General features: G+C 34.6%; 1 protein-coding gene and 1 pseudogene across 1 annotated transcript; both read right to left on the bottom strand.

Annotated features, from left to right (window-relative positions):
* Positions 1–5,723: 5,723 nt before the first annotated feature.
* On the bottom strand, positions 5,724–18,007 carry LOC122296870 (annotated as a pseudogene).
* A 1,237-nt stretch (positions 18,008–19,244) lies between these two features.
* LOC122296869 (zinc finger BED domain-containing protein RICESLEEPER 1-like) lies at positions 19,245–21,628 on the bottom strand. The gene is made up of 2 exons (XM_043106666.1): positions 19,532–21,628; positions 19,245–19,277 (listed from the first exon to the last, which is right to left on the bottom strand). The coding sequence occupies exons 1-2, from the start codon at positions 21,626–21,628 to the stop codon at positions 19,245–19,247; spliced, it is 2,130 nt and encodes a 709-aa protein (XP_042962600.1).
* Between the last annotated feature and the right edge of the window lie 571 nt (positions 21,629–22,199).

Raw genomic sequence — 22,199 nt, 5'->3', positions numbered from 1 at the left:
CCCTTCATGCAGTTAAAGCACAAGAGAAGAATTGTTAAAAAATAAATATAAAAGTTTGTATATGTATCGTTGCTCCAGAATTAGTGTTTAAGGCTAGTTCATAGAAAAAAGAAAGAAGAAAAAAAAGGAAACTGGATAGAAATTTTTGTCATATTTTTGTGGATGCATTCATCTACTTAAACGTACAAACTGGAACTAATTTTGTAAGACAGAACGTCTGACCATCTACAAGCAGGCACTTTGGGATCAGTTGCCTTAAATCTAAACTCACATCTTCCTATCCTAATAATTGAGAGCTTAACACCTCATTATTGGGTGGTAATATTTCTGGAACTTTATCATTTGCATACATGATCTTGATCAATCTGATCAAAAATCTCTGGAGTTTGTCTGAATTCTAGACACCTAATTAAAGTACGTATTTCAGACAATTAGATCATTACTCCAGAAATTGATCATGCATGCATGGATGATCATCTTTCTTCAACCCTAGTCATGGAGGAGGAATGGCGCCAATTCGCCGTCCGATGACGACTCCGAGACGGTACTATAGTTGAAGCCATTCTCGATAGGCATGCTGATTGTCCAGTCACCACATGACCTAATTTGTGCATCCGCTAAACCTCCATACACCACATCAATGGTACTTCTATCAACTATGTTATACCCCTGATGATCATCTTGCTGATGAAATGGTTTCACCATCGATAGCTGCTGCTGATGATGATTGCAGGGATATTGCTCATTAATTGTCTCCCCTGTACACAAATTTTCAGAACATTCTCGTTACTAATGTCGATCGAACAATTAAAATAATCATCATAGGTACATTAATTAGTGTAGTAATAAGAACTTTATTGCAAGAATGAGTAATTATATATACCTTGTGTGAGTAAGGGAGTCTCATGCATTAAAGTTCCATCTATCTGTTGGAGTATAGCCTCTCACATTGACAGCATGGAGTTGAAGTCTAAAGAAGAAAAGCTAAAGGCAGAAAAAGAGAAGGAGAAGATTTAAAATACAGTTATTTCTGTTACATTTCTGTTATACATTTATTCCTCTGTGTAGTATAAATATTACATAGACCTTCATGTATTAATCATCAAGTATCGAGTTAATTCATATCAGATTACACAATCCTTCCTCTGTTTTTAGTTTTCTCTGCTATTCATCAAGTTCTCAACATGGTATCAGATTGAGAATTCACAAACACTGCTTCCGCATATTCTTGCAATCTGCATTGCACACTCTGATCTTTCTACTTCAATTACAATCTTTCTACTTCGATTACATATTTCTGCTCAAGAATCTTTAATTCTTGTTCCTCGAGAATCTTGTTTCTCAATTCTTGCACTTTCTTTCCAATTCTTGGAAACATGGCAGAAGAAAACTCCCCTAATTCTTCAGCTTCATCTCGTATTCTTAATCCTTCAGATGATTCCTCTAGCCCATATTATCTTCATCCTAGTGATAATCCGGGTTCTCTCTTGGTGTCAGAAATCTTTGGAGGAGACAACTACATTGCTTGGAGTCGTTCAATCAGCATTGCCCTCACTGTGAAGAACAAGATAGCTTTCATTGATGGCTCAATTACTGCTCCTCCTACTACTCAGCGTCTTAATCATACTGCTTGGCTTCGTGCCAATAATTTGGTACTTTCTTGGCTCATGAATTCTATTTCTAAAGATATTAGAAATAGTTTACTCTATGTTGCATCTGCTGTAGACCTCTGGAATGAGTTAAAAACAAGATATTTGAGAAGTGATGGACCAAGGGTTTTTCATCTTGAAAAATCCCTAAGCTGTATAAACCAAGGTTCATCCTCAATTACAGAATATTTCAGTGCTTTCAAGACCCTTTGGGATGAGTATGTCAATTATAGGCCACTTCCAACTTGTACATGTGGCAAGATGGCTTCTTGCACCTGTGATCTGTTCAATTTCTTGCTTCTTAGGCAACAGTCAGATTACGTGTTGAAATTTCTGGTAGGATTGAATGATTCTTATGCTTCAGTAAGAAGTCAATTGTTACTTGCTGTTCCATTGCCTAGCATGGCTAAAGTGTTTTCTTTGCTGCTTCAAGAAGAAAGTCAACGGCAATTGACCAACTTCACAAGTAATGACACACATGCTTTGTTGGCCAAGCATTATACTCAGTCCAATCAGAATACTCAGTCCAAGTTCATCAAAGACAAGCTGAAGAAATCCTCACTGCATTGTACTCACTGTGGTTATAATGGTCATACAATTGACAAGTGCTTTCAATTGCATGGCTATCCTCCTGGATGGACTGGACCTAAGGGAAAAAGAAATCTTCCTTCTGCACATGCAGCCATTTCAACTGAAGAGGTCTTTATTAAAAACAGTAATGAGAGCCAAAGGTTTAGTCTAACTGCTGAAGAATTCAATAAACTCATAGCACTTGCCAATTCGAGTTCAAATACTCAGAACATTGATACATCCACAGCAGCAGTAAATCTAGCCACCACTCAATTTTCTGGTAATCTTTTCAGTCAATGCAATTCTGTTTCTACCAAGTTAAAATCTGAATTTTCTTGGATCCTAGATACTGGTGCAACAGATCATATGATCTGTTCACCACTACTATATTCTTCTACTCCTAAACCAGTTACAAATTCCATAAATCTTCCTAATGGTCAAACTGTTCCAGCATTATATATTGGAACTGTAAGTCTTTCTAGCACATTACATTTGCATAATGTCTTGTGTGTTCCAAGCTTTTCATTCAACCTATTATCTGTTTCTAAACTAACCAAAGAATCTAATCTTTGTCTATCTTTCTTTGATTCACATTGCCTTTTACAGGACCAATCAATGAAGAAGATGATTGGGATTGCCTATGAGAAACAAGGCCTTTATTACCTACCTCAAGCTTCTTCAAAAGCTAATTCTTGTCAGCACAATCAGCTTAATCCTACACCAATCTCTGCATCAATCATTACTCGAAATCAGCCAAACCTTTGGCACTACAGATTAGGTCATGTCTCAAATTCTAGAATACCTTTTCTTAGACAAATAGACAATTCAATAACATTTGATTGTACAAATGTCTGTGAAATTTGTCCACTAGCAAAGCAGAAAAAGCTTTCTTTCCCTGTATCACAAAGTATTTCTAATAAAGAATTTGAATTGATTCATTGTGATATATGGGGTCCTTTTGCTACTATATCATATTCTGGTTTTAAATTCTTTCTCACTATAGTAGATGATTTTACAAGATGCACTTGGGTGTATATGCTTAAAACTAAATCTGAGGTTTCATCTTTACTACCAAATTTTTGTAACATGGTTAAAACGCAGTTCAATACCTCTGTAAAAACCATAAGAACAGACAATGGTTCAGAATTTTTCCTTACAAAATTTTATGGTGACAATGGAATTGTACATCAAAGAAGTTGTGTAGAAACTCCACAACAAAATGGAGTGGTTGAAAGAAAACATCAACACTTATTAAACACAGCTAGAGCTTTGATGTTTCAAGCAAACTTACCTTTAATTTTTTGGAGTGATTGTGTATTGACTGCAGCCCATATCATAAATCGAATTCCAACTCCTCTTCTCCAAAATAAAACACCTTTTGAAATGTTATTTCACAAATCACCAAATCTTTCTCATTTAAAAATTTTTGGATGCTTATGCTTTGCATCTACAATTACTAGTCACAGACAAAAGTTTGATCCAAGAGCAACAAAATGTCTATTTTTAGGATATCCTTCTGCTGTCAAAGGTTACAAACTTATGGACTTAAACACTAATAGAATCATCATTTCCAGAAATGTTGTGTTCCATGAAACCAACTTTCCATTCAAAAGTCTTCCAGTTAATTCTGCCATACCTAATTTTCTGTTTCCTCCTTCAGAATTCCAATATAATTCCTCTCATATAAACAATCCTATCTCTTCTGATCAAAATATTACATCACTGATTCCTAATGAATCAGATTCCTCTCATATTGACAGCTTCCATCATACTGACTTAGCAAGTTCAGATTTCTCTCATATTGACAGCATGCACCAAAATGACTTAGAAAGTTCAGATTCATCTCATATTGACAGCAACCATCAAACTGACTTAGCAAATCCTATCCCTGCTGTCAGAAAATCATCAAGGATTAAACAAACACCAAAATTTTTGCAGGATTATTATTGTGGTACTGCCTCATTGTTTCCTCATGCAATCAACTCATCTGCTTCCATTGGTTGTTCCTCTAACACAGGTAATCCCTATCCTATATCCTCTTTTATTTCTGTCAGTAGACTTTCAGCTTCACACAAAGCTTTCTTAGCTTCAATTTCTATTATCAAAGAACCAAAAACATATCAACAAGCTGCAAAATCTCATGAATGGCAAGTTGCTATGAGAAATGAACTCACTGCTTTAGAGTTAAATAAAACCTGGGAACTTGTTACTTTACCTAAAAATAAAAAGACCATAGGTTGTAAATGGGTTTTTAAAGTGAAATACAAGGCTGATGGAACCATAGAAAGACATAAAGCAAGGTTGGTAGCCAAAGGCTACACTCAACAAGAAGGATTAGACTTCTTTGATACTTTTTCCCCAGTGGCAAAACTTACTTCAATTCGGTTATTATTAGCTGTTGCTGCTATTAAGGGATGGTATATTCACCAATTAGATGTAAATAATGCCTTTTTACATGGTGAATTAAATGAAGAAGTTTACATGGAAGTGCCCCCTGGTTTGGATGTTAAACATCCCAATGTAGTTTGTAAACTGTTAAAGAGTCTTTATGGCCTGAAGCAGGCATCTCGACAATGGTTTGCCAAACTCTCTCAAGCTCTTCTTCAATATGGCTTTACTCAAGGCAATTCTGATTGCTCACTTTTTATCAAGAAAACTGCCACTTCTTTCATTACTTTACTAGTATATGTAGATGATGTTCTACTAGCTAGTGATAATCTAATTGAGATTCAGCAACTCAAGATATTTCTGCATGATAAGTTCACAATCAAGGACTTGGGGCAATTGAAGTACTTCCTAGGATTGGAAGTAGCCAGATCAAAATCTGGCATCTCTCTCTGTCAAAGAAAGTATACTTTGGATATACTTCAAGATGCAGGTCTCACAGGTTCCAAGCCAGCTGCATTTCCAATGGAATCTACTCTTAAACTTAGTACAGATGATCCTAATCTCTATGAAGATGCCTCGGGTTACAGAAGGTTAATTGGCAGGCTACTATATTTGACAGTTACAAGGCCTGACTTGGCCTATTCTGTTCAAGTCCTTAGCCAGTTTCTTGCTAAACCAGCAGTTTCTCATTATCAAGCTGCTATGCGTGTGCTTAGATACTTAAAAGCTACACCTGGACAAGGATTGTTCTTCTCTTCATCTTCAGATTTTCAATTAAAAGCCTTTTCTGATAGTGATTGGGCAGGTTGCTTAGACACCAGGAGAAGTGTTACAGGATATGCAATTTTTCTAGGAGATTCTTTAATCTCATGGAAATCAAAGAAACAAGCCACAGTTAGCAGATCATCTGCAGAAGCAGAATATAGGGCTCTTGCTGCCACAACCTGTGAGGTGCAGTGGTTATTATATGCCCTTCAAGATCTCAGTGTTGATCACTCTCAGCCTACAATGCTTTACACTGACAGCAAATCAGCTTTGTCTATTGCAACTAATCCAGTACAACATGAGAGGACTAAACATATTCAAATCGATTGTCATCTTGTTAGGGAGAACTAATCAAGTTCTCAACACTATCTCTTGCAAGGAACTCCAATTCGCATATGCTCCCCTTGCCAATTCCTGAATGCAGTTCTGCAAATAATGACAAATTAAGAACACACAACTTAACTTTTTTTTTTTTTTTTAAAAGGTTATATATATATGGCAGATATTATATACCCTATTGATGTTGTTGAGATCCCTTGTAGGGACGTAGACTTGCCCATCTGTCACGGCCCTAACAACTTGTCATATAGGATTCAAGATGATGATATGTTCATTTCTCTGGAAAAGGTAGAGTTTGCTGCCCAAAACACAAGTCTTTGCATGCCTTATGGTTACTTCCCACATTTTCTCAGACATTCCAGGACCTAAACTCTGTTGTCAAAACACATAAAAAAAAACGAACACGTGATTCATATTTAATCATATATATATATATATAGATCAAGCAGAAAGATATATATTTTTTGAATTTTTTTTATGAAAATATTTGGAATTAAATACAAATATATATATAGATACCTTTCTAAGCTTTTGAGGGTGGACAACAGACAACTTCAGGAACTCCTGCACTGTGTTAATTCCCTCACTATGCAGCTTCTTGTGGAAAGTTCCCTCTTTCCCTATCTTCTCGAGGCGCCAAACTTCGTCCCCCAGTGCTGGTGGATGATGCTTTTTGTATACTTCAGATCGAAATAACAAGAAATTAAAGGCAGCTTAATTAATTAATTCTTATATATTCTAATTTATTAATAACAATAAATCTATATATATTTTATAATTCTCATTTGTTTTCGCAACCATTCTCATGATCTCATGATCTTCTAATTATTATAATTTTTTTAAATTTTCACACAAAATAAAATAAACAATTTAATTTTTTTCAATTTTAAAATAAAAATAATATTAAATAATATATTTTAATAATATTTTATTTAATTTTTAAATTTTATTAAATTGATGTGGATTGATGTGATACGTCAAATTATAAAATTATTTTTATTATAAAGTAGATCTAATAGACTTCATGAAACAATATCAATTTGTGAGTTTACTTAATATAACATTTTTGTGTCTATAGCAGTTCTCAACAAACAATAATAAAAATGAGTTAGGTATAAGGCTCAAATATATAAACGAGGTATAAACCTCAAATATATAAGTTTTGTATAAATCTTTTATAAAAATGATGATCCCATCAAGAAAAAATAAGTTTTTTACATTTTTTAATGGTGGAATCCACTTTTTAATAAAGGACTTACATGAGACTTGTGCATTTAGGGCTTGTATATATCATTTCTCGTAAAATTTATCTTGCCTCACTAACTAGGTATGATATCATAAATGCAAGTCATGTAATGCGATTACTAGCTAGCCATGAATATATCTTATTCTCATCTTTAATTTGAAACATTCAATCTTGATGGCTTCTTATGGAGAAAATGTATCGTGTTTAATGTGTAAAGCTATGGCGTGGCAATGTTTAATTTGAAACTTAAGAGCTGGAGGATAATTATGATGATCATGAGAACTATTTCTTTTTCCAAATGTATATCATAAACGTATATCATGTCACTCAATATGGAATATGGCACTACTTAAAACTATATATTATAAACAAGTTGCAACCATATTATATAAGAAAGTAACTTACATTCTCCACGGTGATCTTTGACAACAAAAGCTTCAGTCATGGCTTCAGAGATCCTAACACCTTGATAGCTTCCCGGTGTCACTTTTGCGCCAAGCCGGAATTTTCGGCTCCGGATCCAACTGGAATTGTTAGTGAACTCTATATCTCCAATTGGGGCGACTCCATTTCTCAAGGTCACAACTAGCTCTCCGGCAAGAAGTGGCCGCTTGTTGGTTCTCTCCTTCACAATTTTGCTATCATCACTACAACAGATGACACTTTTCCCGTTGATTTATAATCGCCGAGAAAAGCGAAAAAATCCCCGCTAAATACCTATCCCGGCGATTACAAACTAGTTGCATATTCGCCGGTACTATTCAGCCATTTTCTATATACTGCGGCGGAAACTAAAAATCGCCGCTAAAACTAAAGAATTTAGCAGTGATTTTTGAATCGCTGGAAAAGGATTTCCAAAACCGAAATTCATTTGCCAGCGATTCAAAAATTGCTGTCAAATCTTTTTCCAGCGATTTTTGAATCGCTGGAAAAGGACTTTCGGTTACTGAATTCCTTTGCCAGCGATTCAAAAATCGCTGGCAAAGGATTTGGAAAACATAAAGTCATTTTCCAGCAATTCAAAAATCGCTGCCAAATCTTTTGCCAGCGATTTTTGAATCGCTACCAAAGAAATTTCGTAACCGGAAATCCTTTCCTAGCGATTCAAAAATCACTGGCAAAGGATTTCCCAGCGATTAAATGAGCGCCACCATTAAACATAGTTTTCTGTTTTATCAGACTATTTTCGGCGAAAAAATAGTTTTTCCGGCAACTTTTAATCACCGCAAATAGTATTTTAAAAAAAAAAAAAATTTATTAACCTAGCCTAAAACATACAACATCCTTATCATACAATGCACAAAAGTATACTATAAAGGGCTAAACAACTTTATAGTCAAATGTACACAACTTTTGTGTTTAAGAGAAGATAAAGGGCTAAACAAAACATGTAAATTACATACACAATCTTCTCAAACTATAAAGACCTAAAACAAAAATCGTTCATCTGGAAAGCTTTGAGGATTTTGAGAAACAAAGATTATAAGGTAGCAATTCGACTTTGAGGATTTGGAGGGAAAAAAACAACCCAAGTCTGTTAATTTTCATAGGATTAAAATCAGCATAAAAATAAAACATATTGCTCTAAAATCAAATTCTGTAATCCCAATTTATAGAGATAAAATAACATAGGATTAAAATCCAAAAAAGAATAATCAAGCTTCCCAAACCATCCCAAGGAAAGTAGGCAAATCTTTCTTGAGTGAGAACCAGATGTGAACATAGTAACTTTAAACATGAAACATTAACTAAAATTATTGAAAAGAAATCTTTAGGTAGCTGACAATTATAGGTTCTCAACCAACCTATCAAAAAAAATTATAGGTTCTCAACCAATATAGTCAACTAAATTGTTCAGTATGATGCTTGCATGGTAAGGGGTACCTTAAGTGGCCTGAAAAGAATCTACTACTTCTATTGCCACACTGTAACATTAGTTGACCCCTTGTCAGAAGACTAAAGTCCTCTTTATACACATTTCTTCATAGATCATACCTTAGCTCCCTATGTGCATGCTTCCAAATATTTGAAGGCATTCCTGCACTTTGCATCTTTCTCTCCAAGGTAGCCATGTCATCATCATTGTCACCAAGCTCCTCTTTTATAGCTCTCATCTGGAATATGTTTCAGATGAAGTAGCCAAGATAAAGGAATAATTAGGGGTAGATAAAGAAAAGTAACAATATAAATATTTTCTACTGCATAACTAAAGATAAACAAAAAGAATATAGAAATGTTAATAACAACAATGATAAAATAAAATAAGCCAAAAATGCTTTACGTTGCAGCATGCTAAAGGGGATAAGTTTAAGTTACTCTCCTCTTGTGTCCTCTGTAAGTATCAATGATCTTGATTGCAATCTTTGGTCAAGAGAAAGTTCATTCAAGCTTTTTGATTATGGTACACGGCCCCACTAAGCTGTCAACAAATGGCTTCTGGCCTGGATCTCATGGATGAGTGTACATCAGAATCCTGTACCTGTGTACCAGGTAAAGACAACCACCTTCCTTTAAACAAATAGCACAGCATAGCATCCCACTCACAGTAAGTTTTTTTTTTTTATTTTTTTTCCCAATCAAAGAGCCATTCATTTTCTTTGATTGTCTTTATGCTTTAAAGTGGACTACTGCTAGGCAAGTCCACTTTAAAGCAAAGATATTGAATCAATTAAAGTCCTAAGATTCTATTACCAAAATGAAATATAAGCACCTCAGAGGAAGAAGGCCATTCGAATCCAAAAAATTCAGGAGCTGGACTTATGGGTCTCCTTGTAGGAAGCCAACCCAGCATATATGTTGGATTTTCTGGCATGATACCACTTGCACTGTTTTGAAGCAGTACTTGTACCTAATCACATTAGCAAGAAATTAAGTCAACTTTTTTCTGTTCCTCCAAACTAGTAATATAAAATTACTACAGTGTTTTAGTCCATTCTCATTCTAAATTGAAGTCTCATTGCAGATTCTTTTACATTCTAAACTGCAGATATACTTAAAATTAACTAAGATTCAATGATGTTAGGAATTGCAGGTTGAAAGGCCCCTGTCTAAAGAGAACTCAAACTAAAAATAACTTTAAAATGAGTTTCTGACTCAAACTATGTCTAAAAAGAACTTAAAAAGGTAAGCAAGGAAAATATAATATAGGGGTATACTGCCTTCTAAAGAGAAGATGAAGGTGCAAAAATACAAGGTATGAGAAAAATTTGAGAAACAGATAACAAAGATAAAGGGTTAGTACAGTACCTGAAGAAAGTAAGACCTTCTAAAGAGGGGATGAAGTTGAACAAATACATAGGTAAGAGAAGAATATGAGAAACAACCCTTTTTCTATACTTCCCATCTGCCTTCCTCCCAGCAATACATGCATAGAGCTACTGGATTTAGAAAACCCACAAGAAATTAAGTATGGAAATAACTCACATTCTTATCTACTGGATTTCACATACAGTTCAGTCAAAATTGTATTTTCACAATGTATGGAAAAAAATATATTTATTAGAAAGATATGTTTAGGCCTGTCACATCTAGTGGAGAAAGAATATGCATCATCATGACATATTGAAACCCAATATGTGGTTTCTAAATTTGTACCTACTGTTATTTCTGTAATTTATACAGCATATACATCTAATATTACTTGTACGTGCAGCTTTGTTAGATTTTCCATGCAAAAACACCATAGCCAAAGGAAGTAAACATCATTCCTAAAATTTGTCTTGCAAAATTAGCAGAAATATTGATGAAACAGAAAACAATATCCCTAAATTAGCGGAAATCTGCTTGTGCCCATAAAAAACTACTAATAAAAAAAAAAAAGACAGTGTACATCAGAATCTACTTGCAGGTAAAGACAACCTTCCTTTAAACAAACAGCACAGCACAGCACAACATCCCACTCACAGAAAGTTTTTTTTTTTAATTTTTTTCCCCAATCAAAGAGCCATTCATTTTCTTTTATTGTCTTTATGCTTTAAAGTGGACCACTGCTAGGCAAGTTGGCAGTTGGTTTTGCTTTTAGTATCTATCTATAAATGCATACACTTGCAGATCAATAATAAAGGCCAGGGAAACTCCTTTTATAATTGAGAAAATTGCGAAATAAATAAGAGCCTAAACCCCATATATGAATATATAAAAAATTTAGTTAGCTAAAAAAAAGTATCAAATTCTGTCATACCATTCCAAAAATCCAGAATGGAGAGCTAAGCCCCCACAAGTGCCCAAAATGAGATGGGAACTAATTCTATTAGAGCATTTGGCTGCCATTTGGATTTGGTAATGTCTTATGACAAGAATATTTGGAATCTTAAAGTCTGCTATTAAATTTTTCTTAGTGACCTTGATTGATCATTTGCTTAGAATGAGTGAGCTTACTCGATTGTAATGTGATTGCAGCCTCTTTTTCAAGCAGGAAATGAAGCCATCTTTGATAGGACTTCAGAATGCTGGAAAGACATCACTTGTAAATGTTAGTATGTAATCATCATATTCAGATTGTATTAGTATTACTACTTGTATCTCTGGGTTTATTCACTGAAATCCTGGTTGTTGGTGTTGCTTCTAGACTGGTGGATATAGTCAAAGGGTAAAGTGTCAAGAAGTAGATTAAAAAAAATAAATCACATCCTAATGATCAAATGCTAGCTAAACTGGCCTATGTGTGACCATGTGCCTACCTAATTCATATAAGCATATATACATACATACATATATATATACACACACATGGGGTGGTTCAAGACCATATATATATATAGTTCTTCTTTTGTTACTGCATGCTATTTTTTTGCACTCTTTCCCTGTATAAAGGCCACAGATTAATTGATTAGTCAAGATCACAACCTTTTAATCTTCTTTTTAAATGATCAGAATCCCGACAAAATCTACTTTTTAATACTCTTATTGTTAACCTAATTAATGTGCATCAAACCCATGATAATCACCTTTTAATTAATAATCTCTTTTCTTTTTCTTTTTTAATTATAGCTATCTACATTAACCTATATATCTAGCTAGCTAACGGGCTGTCATCTCCACTAGTTAAAACCAAGTGCTAATCAAGAGTCAAATAGCACGACACAAGCTAGCTAGCTAGCTACCATATAGTGGCACTAGTACTTCAACCTCTAATATCTTGTATTCACATTTGAGTTAGGGGTGTACAAGATTGACACAGGCAAGAGCCAAACTCAAAGAGATTGATGGGTCTAAGTCTTTTCTAACAACCCTTCCTAAAGCTCACTTAAGTCCTGAAACCTTACAGCAGATTTCAGTGATAAGTATTATTGGTGAGTTGCATGCTTAATTGGTTTATTAAGACTAGAGTTATCCTTCTATTTTCACAAAACATGATAATAATAGAGATTGAACAAAAATACCATTATTTAGTGAAAGAAGTAAAAAGGAAATAATGTTTCCTCAAACAAAGAGAAGTTTTATGTAATATATTAGCATGGAATAGATCACCTATCCTGTTTTCTAGAAGTAACTAAGCATTCCCCATTAAAGTTAGCTTATTTCCCAACAAAATGTTCTTATTACTATTAGCTAGCTATAAAGAATCATGGTTTAAATCTCTCAAGCCCCAAAATAGAGTGCATAGCAGAATTTTCTGTACTACCATGGATAGCTAGCAGCTTTAGTACATTCGTGCTCTTAAACATCCCTCATTTAACTACAATCTCAACTACATAAACCAAGCATACTAGAGTTGAAGAAAACTTGAGAAGAAACATCATTTTTTTGTGAAAGCATAGCATAAACAGCAAGAGTAGCTCTTGGCAAACCAGAAAATTCTAATTGAACCTACTAGTTTGAATAAAATCCTTAGTTGCTTACTTAGGCTATTAATCTTGAAGAAAAGTGTTAAAAAAATACATTCTCATTTCCACTAGTTTAACACATAAATAAAGGGTTAAACATAGTCAAAACATGATTCAAACTCAAGAAAAGGCAATGAATAGCCATAACAAAATTTTTTCCCCAAAGCTACATAGCTGAAATGAAAACAGGGCAGAAAATTCAATTTCACCTCCTCAAGCTATGGTTGCACAATTTTTTACTCTATCCACCTTTCCTCTACTCGACAGCCACACCCAACTAAACAAGCATCAGAGGAAAATAAATAGCATGCAACGGTTTGCCTAGCATAACCATGCATCTTAACTTATATTTTATTTGATCATACAGCATGATAGACACCTCTTAGTCCATCTTCAATGGCAGAAATTGTACCAACATAGTCAGTATTGTAGCCAATTAACTTCCCGTAAGTAGGTCTCCTTATAATGCAATCACAGCTCCTATTACTGCAAAATATTATTAGGGTGTGACAATTCATACCATTGGTTATAGGAAAAACAACAAATAAAGCTAAGGCATCCCCCAAATACTCTTATTTAAGTATCTTGATGCTAGAGATTTTGGGCTTGGAAATCACACAAGAACTAAAACATTAAAAGAATTTTTGAAACCTTTGCAACTAGATCGACCTCATCACAGCACTTTAGAGAAGCCTTCTTGTGAGGAATTGTACAACTGTAGTTAGAAAAAGAGTTTAAGGATTCTCATGCTTCAAGTATAGAGTTATTATATATTCTAAAATCTTTCAGACACAATTGTCTAGCAGTATTGTAATATATATAAAATTCCAGACTCGATTTATAAAGTTGGAATCCAGAACATAATATAAAAGAGCATTCATTAAAGCATAACGTGAAATTTAAAAGGAAAAAAAAAAGAATAGATAAACATACTGAGTGATGAGAAGGATCTCTCTCATCGAAGTATGGCAAAGCAGCCATGACCGAATAAGCAGGATGAATTCCACAATAAAACTAGCATCCATGAGAAGTGAAAAAAAGGATATAAAATAAGACAACAAGTTGCACTTCAGTGCATGTGAACGTGACTCAGGTTTCATACCAGAGTCACTAACTGAGTTAGATTAGCTCTAGGACTCATCCAAATCTATGGAAGAGAAAAACATAGTAGGTATAGTTATAAGCAAACCTCATTGTCCAGATGTTCAAGAGCCTTTGACACTTGGGGTACTGTCCAGTTTTCAGATTGGGATGGCTACCAATCTGAAAACAAAAGTAACAAAAAAAGAAAAAGAATGAAAGAAATTATCAGAGAATGATAAATTGCATCGTCTTGGATTTTAGAAGAAAAAATATATATTTACAATCATAGATAGGAAGAAAATATATCAAAAGATACTCCCATGAAATAAAATATATGATTTAACATTCAATGAAGATGGAAAAAGCTAGAATAATTTAACGTTCTAGGAACACGTGTTGCCTATCCCTTGATCAAATATTGTTCAACACGTGCTCATACAAATTGTAAATTTGTAAGTTAGAACGTATTCCATCTATGAAGAGTACTAATGAAGATGGATAATTTATACTAAACTCACTTCAAAACATAAATCTATAATATAAAAATGTGTATATATATTGTTTCAGAGCTCGAAACAGAGAAAACATATATATATGTATATAGTTGCTAGAAATTATTTTTCTTGCAGTGAGATGGGAAAATTTTTATATTTCTCTCTTTTTCTTTCATGCTTATAAGAAAAGTATAAGGATAAAAGTATTGAACAGGTACAGTGCAGTAAATGATAAACAGGAAATTCTTATTGTATTGATTCTCTTGTCATCCTCTATACATCCAAACAAGTAACTAATATATTTCTTAAAACCAATAGGTGACAAAATTAACCTCCTATAGCTGGCATCAAAGAATAAAACAAAAGATAATAAAGCCAAAAGTTCAGCTTTATGTACATTCTGCACAAACACAATAGAATGGCCTCATCCCTTAGTCTAGGCTAAGGGATGAGACGCTCTCTCCATCTTAGATTTTCAGTTTCCATTTAAGCTTTTCGTCAAAACCTTCAAACTTGTGCTCCTTTGAGGATTGTATTTATGTGATTTTCTCACTTTGTTTTATTAATTTCCAACTCTCAGTTTGGTCTTTCGCAGTTTTTTCTAATGCATGAGGTTCTCATTGACAACAATTCTATATTCTTTTTTGGGATTGTGTGATATAAATTTTTTACTTTCCAACCTTGTCAAGAAAATAGATGGCTTCTAGGCTCCTGGAGATTATTGGACCTAATTGTTAACGCCAATTAGTGTTGCTGGACTGTTCTTTATGTAACAATTAATTAAATTTGCGGTTAGATGGTTTATTGTGCACATGCTTGATTTATTGTACATCTCTAAGTCTGATCTGACTTCATTTAGTGTTCAGCTAGAGAAATTATTTTTAAAAGAAATCATACAATCATGTCAACTCAATTACACAAAGTCCAAGTTGGGAATTCTTTAATGCCAAGTTTAGAATCCTAGCTATTACAATAAATTTTTCCAAACAATTGTGAATTGTATTATTGCCAAATTTTACAACAAACCGTACATATGTATTAGTTACCTAAAATAGGTTCTGTGATTGTATATGTCCTATTCAATAGTCAATGAAAAGAGTTTATAGTTATGAGCCTATGAGCCTATAGCCAATAAAATGTATTCCCCTCTCACTGCGTTTGATGACAGAATTGAGAAAAATAATCAAATTCAACCAACATCACAATCCATCAAATTTGAAACATACTTACCAATCTCGGTTCCAGAATTTGTAATAGGATGTGCGTGTTGATGCAAATGGCACCGAATCCTTAGTCTTCAATTACTGCGATGAAAACCAAATGCAAAGTGAAATGGGGTGATTTTATTAACAAGAAAGAAACAGAGAATAATTTATGAATTCCTAATAAACCAGATGAAATATGTGTTTTCTGATCCATACAATCAATCTGCCAAGTTTGAAAAATTAATCACAAACCAATTACATAACTACCACTCGACCAGCAAAATTAAATTAAAAACCCACAAAGGGGGTAGACGAAAAATCCGATAGAGATGGGTAAGGCTAAAATCGGTTCCAAGCCAAATGATTTGAGGAAGAAAGGTGGGAGCTTTGGTGTTGGGAGGTCAACGAGAGAGGACTGTAAATGTTAATTTTGGGGGTCTTAACAGTAAGTGAGGAGGAGGGACTTACGAGTTTGGCCTCGGCTGCATTAAGGCGCCTCCATCTCTGAGCAGCTTCAATGGCTTCTCTTTGCCTTGAGTGGTGTTGCGTCAACGAGAAACAATTGGACTTCCCCTTGTGAGAAGGTCGTGTGCAAACGAGGGTCTTTTGATCTTGTGGAATTTTTGAGACTGTGAAACAAGGATTACAAAGAACAGAAAGGAGAAGGCGGTGTGGGGAAATGATGAGTGGAAAATGGGCCAAAATGAGGCGGGGTTTCAGTCACTTGAGCTTGCCGGCGATGAGCTTGGTCACTATTGGAGCTCTGGTTCCAAGTGCCGAAGGTGGTCGTGTGTAGATTAAGGCTGGGGCAATAATTTGGGGGGAAACTTAGAAATGATTTTGGCGCCCCTTCAAAAATAATAAAAGTTGCGGTGCGGATTGTCGTTGTAAAAGTCTTTTATAATCGCCGCTAAAAAAACTTTTAATTAGAAGGCGCCGGCTTATTTTTAGAACTGCTCGGCGAGTTTCTAATCGCAACCAAATGTATATATATTGCAGCGTTTTATATGGCGGCGATTATAAAATCACCAGGAAAAATATGATTTCTTGTAGTGCATACTCTTTGCTAGTCCAAATTTCTATACCACAATCTTGACCAGCATGGAAGTCACCATCAAGAACAACAATCTCTATTTTGATTGGGTGAGGCAGATGTATTGGAATCATTGAATCACAACTCTTGTCTACAAGAAGAACATGGAGTGGATTATTGTCAATGTCTGCAATCTTGCTTCCAGTGAATATTGGGAGTGAAAGCTTGGTGCTGAAAATCAATCGGAGGCTTGAGGGTTCTAGTGCTTGGATTCGCAAGGAAGGAGACCTAGTTAAAGAGTTGGAACATCGCTTTAGACCATTCTCCACCTCCTCCTTCACCTGAATTAAAGTTCATGATCATCAAGTCAACGTTCATATATATATATATAAAGAATAAACAAAAGGACCTAATGCTTCTTTACCTACAAAACTTAATGATTATATATGGCTTAGATCGAGTTTATTATGATAATACCCCATTTGCTTATTTGCTCCATATTATATATATATATACACACACATGCATGAGACCATGAGAGAGACGAATTAAGTCACTTTTACTAGCTACTTTTTGAGCACGTACAACATGAGAAGAGTACTGCAAGTTGCAGATGTTGACCTCCTATACTCGAAATCATGTGGGGAGTACATGTGTGTAATGTGAGGATCTAATGATGTCGGACTGTCAGATTTCATCCTTTGAGCTTCTTTTATTAATTGGTCAGAATAATTCTAATTCTTCTGTTATATATATATATATATATATATAAATATATATATGTATATATGTATATGTATAAACATGATTTTATACACATACGGTCATATGTAACATCTGCATGATTTATATGTTACTAGGATTATGCTAGTAACTAATTAGAACATATATATGTATGTATATTTGTAAATAAGACATAAGATCATCATGACATACCACTCTCCTGAGCAAAGGTTCCAAGCCTGAGAAGATGTTCTGAATGGAATTCACCATAACCACTTCTCCAATGACACTGTGTCAAGATAGAATAATGATCATCATAAACACATGCTCAGAAATCAACTCTGACTTCCATGAATATCCATACAACACACACACACATATAATATATATATATATATATAAGAAAAATAGTTTTCTTTTCTAAAAGGATTCTGATCAATGAATAAAACTCTGAGGCTCATATAAAAAATGAGAAGAATATACTGCTGGAAAAGCATATATTTTGCATATAAATATATATATAGCAGATTTCTGAAAACATACGAAGCAAAAGATCTGGGTCTCCTCCGTTTCTCGCCTGGCTGATCATCTTGATTGGATTCTGATTCATTAAAAAAGCGTTTGGCTGCCATTTTCTGAAGAATTTAACACCAAAAGGAATCACAGAGACAGAGAGAGAGCAAGGAGATAGTATTAAAAAATAATATTAAATGCTCTCCCTCCTTTTGTTGGCATTCTCTGCGGCATAAATGATAGCAACTAGGGTTGCAAACGAACCGAATCGAGTCGAATTCGAACAGGGGGTCAAGAGCTCGTTTAGCATATATATCTACTCGAGCTCGAAAAAGATTGAGAATTTCTGATCGAGCTCGACTCGTCTAGTGAAAATTCTGATCGAACTCGACTCGAACTCGAGTACAAAAAATACTCGAGTTGATACGAGCTCGAGTAGCTCGACTCGAGCTCGATTTAAATCAGACCCACAATTTTTTGTTTTTTATTTTTGTTGGCTGAAGTAAAAATGAGATTATTTCTCCTAATGAACTTTAACTAGAATTATGATAATATATATTAAATTGAGTTCTTAATGGTTATTAGACATAAATCAATGATTCATCACTTACCACAATATAATTAAAACTTACAAATAGGTAAAATAATAATTCCAACATATAAGATATCGTATCACAATAAATTACAATTTAAAATGGTAGATCACTAATTACAATTACAAAATCTAGCAAACTTACAAAAATAATAAATTATAATTTCAAATGATAAATCACTAATTACAGTTACAATTTCCAGCAAATTTACTAAAAGAATAAACTAAGTAGCTTCAAAAGCTTACAAACTTACAAATAATGCCCATTACAAATATAACACAATTCAATGACTTAGTTCTTAGTAGCTTTAGAGCTTGACAAATAATAATAAACAAAAAATTATTACAAATAAATTAGTAGATTGATAGAACAATATCAAAGCCTCCATGGCACACATTCAGAAATCTGACTAAAAATTAGACGAAATATTAAAAAACAAGCCCACTTACCTTTGTTTACAAATCTCTATCAAATAATAAATTCCATTTCTTTGATCACCAAGTACAAAAAGAAACACTACAAAATACCTTCTTATAATTATCCATATTTCTCCATTCAACACAATTATACTTTTACAAAAAACTAGAGCTGCAATTCAAGTAAGTCAGATATTCAATTAATGAAATCACCTAGATCCAAGCTTCCAAAAAATCCCAAATTCCCAACCTTGTCTAGTTGGACAGCTTCAAGCCTCCAACCTCCAATGAGTCAATAAGTTTGATCCACAAAAATAATTACAACTTTTGTCTTAAATAACATGTTCTATCATTGTTCCTTGTAGTATTTCTACTAGATCAATTCACAAAAAGAAAAAGAGATTAAAAACTAGCCAAATGCCAATCACCATCAACCTATAATGCAAAACACACATGATATAATTAGCAACATGATATAACAAAATAACAATTCAAAAATAAATAGCATTATACTAAAAGGCAAAAATATACAACTTGTCACTTGATTCCCCATCAAGGCAGTAAAATCTCCTCATAAGTTGGTTCTTCTCTCTAGAAAATGAAAGAAAAAATTAGTTAAGACAAGTTTTCAATAATTTAAGACAAGTTATAGATGGCAATAAAAAATTATTAAATAAAATTATACTTACATTCGATGATTTTTTCAAACCATAAAGTACCCGAACCCAGTCAGCCCCACATAATAACATTTCTACTGTTTCAACAGACATTGATGCGCGATAAGGATCAATTACTCTACCACCAGCACTAAATGTAGATTCTGAAGCCACTGTAGTAATTGGAATTGACAAAATATCACGTGTCATCTTAGATAAAATGCGGTATTTTAGATCATTAACCTTCCACCACTCCAAGGCATCAAAATGTAAATCTGAATCCTCACTACAAATATAGACACCTTCCTCTAAATAAACATCCAAATCAGATTTCACTGGACGAATGGTATCATTCCTTCTAACGAATGATTCAAATATAAACTTGCCACTCATCACATTCTTCCCCACAACATTGATAGAGCCATTACAAGAAGAACCTATGTCTCGAGCATTTTCATGTCCACTCGACTCCACATTAGCTAAATTATAATTTTCAGCATACTCATCATACAGCTCATATAAGATTCTCAAGATGGTGTCTATGTTTTTAGTGGCTTCGGGTTCTGAATAAATTACTGGAAAACAAAATTGAACTAGCATCATCTTGAACCTTGGATCCAAAACAGCAGCCACTGCCATAAGCAAATTACATTCCCCCCAATATTTATCAAATTTTGTATTCATCTTCACAACCATTGCTCGTATGTAATCATTTAGGTCAAGAGACTTCTTGTTCAACACTTCTTTTATTCTCCATACCTCAGGAAGGAATAAGTTAGCAGTTGGATACTCAGTTCCTAAGATAATGTTTGTAACCTCATTAAAAACTGCCAAAATTTGACAGACATTTTCCACTTTGGTCCAATCCTCAACACTTGGAACATAATTAAAGCCTTGATCTCTATCTCCATATCTCGGAAAGACTTCCCTAAACTCTAAGGCTGCAGCTAGCATTAGATAAGTGCTATTCCATCTAGTAGGAACATCCAAAAAAAGTTTCTTGCTTGGTAATTGCAATTGTTTTGCAATATCACTAAACTGCTTGATACGAGCTTCTGATGCAACCAAGTACTTCACCCCTTCTCGAACACAGTCGACAATTTCACCAATCTCACTTAGTCCATCTTTGACCAATAAATTTGTTATATGTGCGCAACAACGCACATGAAAAAGCTGCCCCCCGATAGATAACTTCTTTTTCAAACTGAAAACATCTTTGAGAACCCTTAAAGCTACATCATTATATCTAGCATTGTCCACTGTTATTGTAGATACTTTGTTCTCAATTCCCCAATCAATGAAACACTTTTGAAGAGCATCAGCAATAATAACCCCGTTGTGTGGTGGTGGGACATTACAAAAATTTAAGACTCTTTTTTGTAAATGCCAATCAGGATCAACAAAATGACAGGTAATAACCATATATGAGATCTTTTGACCTGAAGTCCACATGTCGGTTGTTATACTGACTTTATTCACACCTCTCAATATTGTCTTCAACTTCTTTTTCTCAATCTCATAAGTGGATTGACAATCATTTCTAGCTGTAGTACGACTTATTTTTTGCCAATAAGGAGTATTAGCTCTCATAAATTTATTAAACACCACATGTTCCATCATGGAAAAAGGATACTCGTGATAAAGTATCATGTGAGAAGCTAGTTCTCTTACCTTTTTCATATCATACGAGAAATTTTTTACAAGATTCACACATTCAGAACCCTTCATGTCAATAGTCAAAACCTTTTGTCTCTTAGAAGCAGCTATGTGTGGAAGACAACTAGTCAAGTGCCTATGAAAGTGAGTTGTAGAACCTGATGAAGAAATAGACAAGAGATCTTTGCAAAAGTTACACTCAGCTTTCTTGACACCATTCTTCTCCACTATTTTAAAATCTTTCCAAACTGCAGAAGTTTTCTTCCTAGGCTTCCTTTGGTATGCATATTTTTGGGGATCTATAGGGGCACTTGGGTTTTCTTCTCCACCGATAATACCATCAACTTCATTATTCCCATCATTACTATCACACTCTATAGCATTAAATTCTTCTCTACCAGTAATACCATCAACTTCAATCTCTACCAGTGGACTTGCAGATGAGCATTCAACAGTTGGTACTTGTTCAGACATGTCTAAACAAAAAATTTTATACAAGTAGTGGCAATGTTAGACACAAATATTGCAGATTAATATTTTTTTAAGAAGAAAATGTAGCTACAAATAGCTAGAGTAAAAAAATAAAAATAAAAACAGATGTCTTCGCTCAACAAGGTGCTCGAGCGCAGTGTCGAGCGCGTGTCGAGCGTTCAACTCTGCCTGAGTTTGCTCGAGCGCAATGCCGAGCGCGTATCGAGCGTTCAACTCTGCTTGAGTTCGCTCGAGCTCAATGTCGAGCGCTTGTCGAGCGTTCAACTCTGCCTGAGTTCGCTCGAGCTCAGTGTCGAGCGAGTGTCGAGCGATTGACACGCGCTCGACACTGCGCTCGAGCGAACTCAGGCAGAGTTGAACGCTCGACACGCGCTCGACACTGCGCTCGAGCGAACTCTGGCAGAGTTAAACGCTCAACATGCGCTCGACACTGCGCTCGAGCGAACTCAGATAGAATGTGTCGGCAGACCTTCGCTTGACACTTCACTCGAGCCAATGTTCCAGATCTCCCCCCCAACTTCACAACAGCAGAAGCAAATCCAAATGTTTTATC

The sequence above is a fragment of the Carya illinoinensis genome, chromosome 15, assembly GCF_018687715.1.
Source record: "Carya illinoinensis cultivar Pawnee chromosome 15, C.illinoinensisPawnee_v1, whole genome shotgun sequence".
Classification (NCBI taxonomy): Eukaryota; Viridiplantae; Streptophyta; class Magnoliopsida; order Fagales; family Juglandaceae; genus Carya; species Carya illinoinensis.
Note: the sequence above shows the minus strand (reverse complement) of the source record. Positions and strands in the feature narration are given on the sequence as shown.

Bases quoted from the DNA above. Each gene is read 5' to 3' on its own strand.
- LOC122296869 (XM_043106666.1), bottom strand. From the start codon at position 21,628: ATGTCTGAACAAGTACCAACTGTTGAATGCTCATCTGCAAGTCCACTG. The intron at 19,278-19,531 runs GTAAGTATAATT...TTTGCATTATAG, and splicing joins GTTTGAAAAAATCATCGAAT to GTTGATGGTGATTGGCATTT.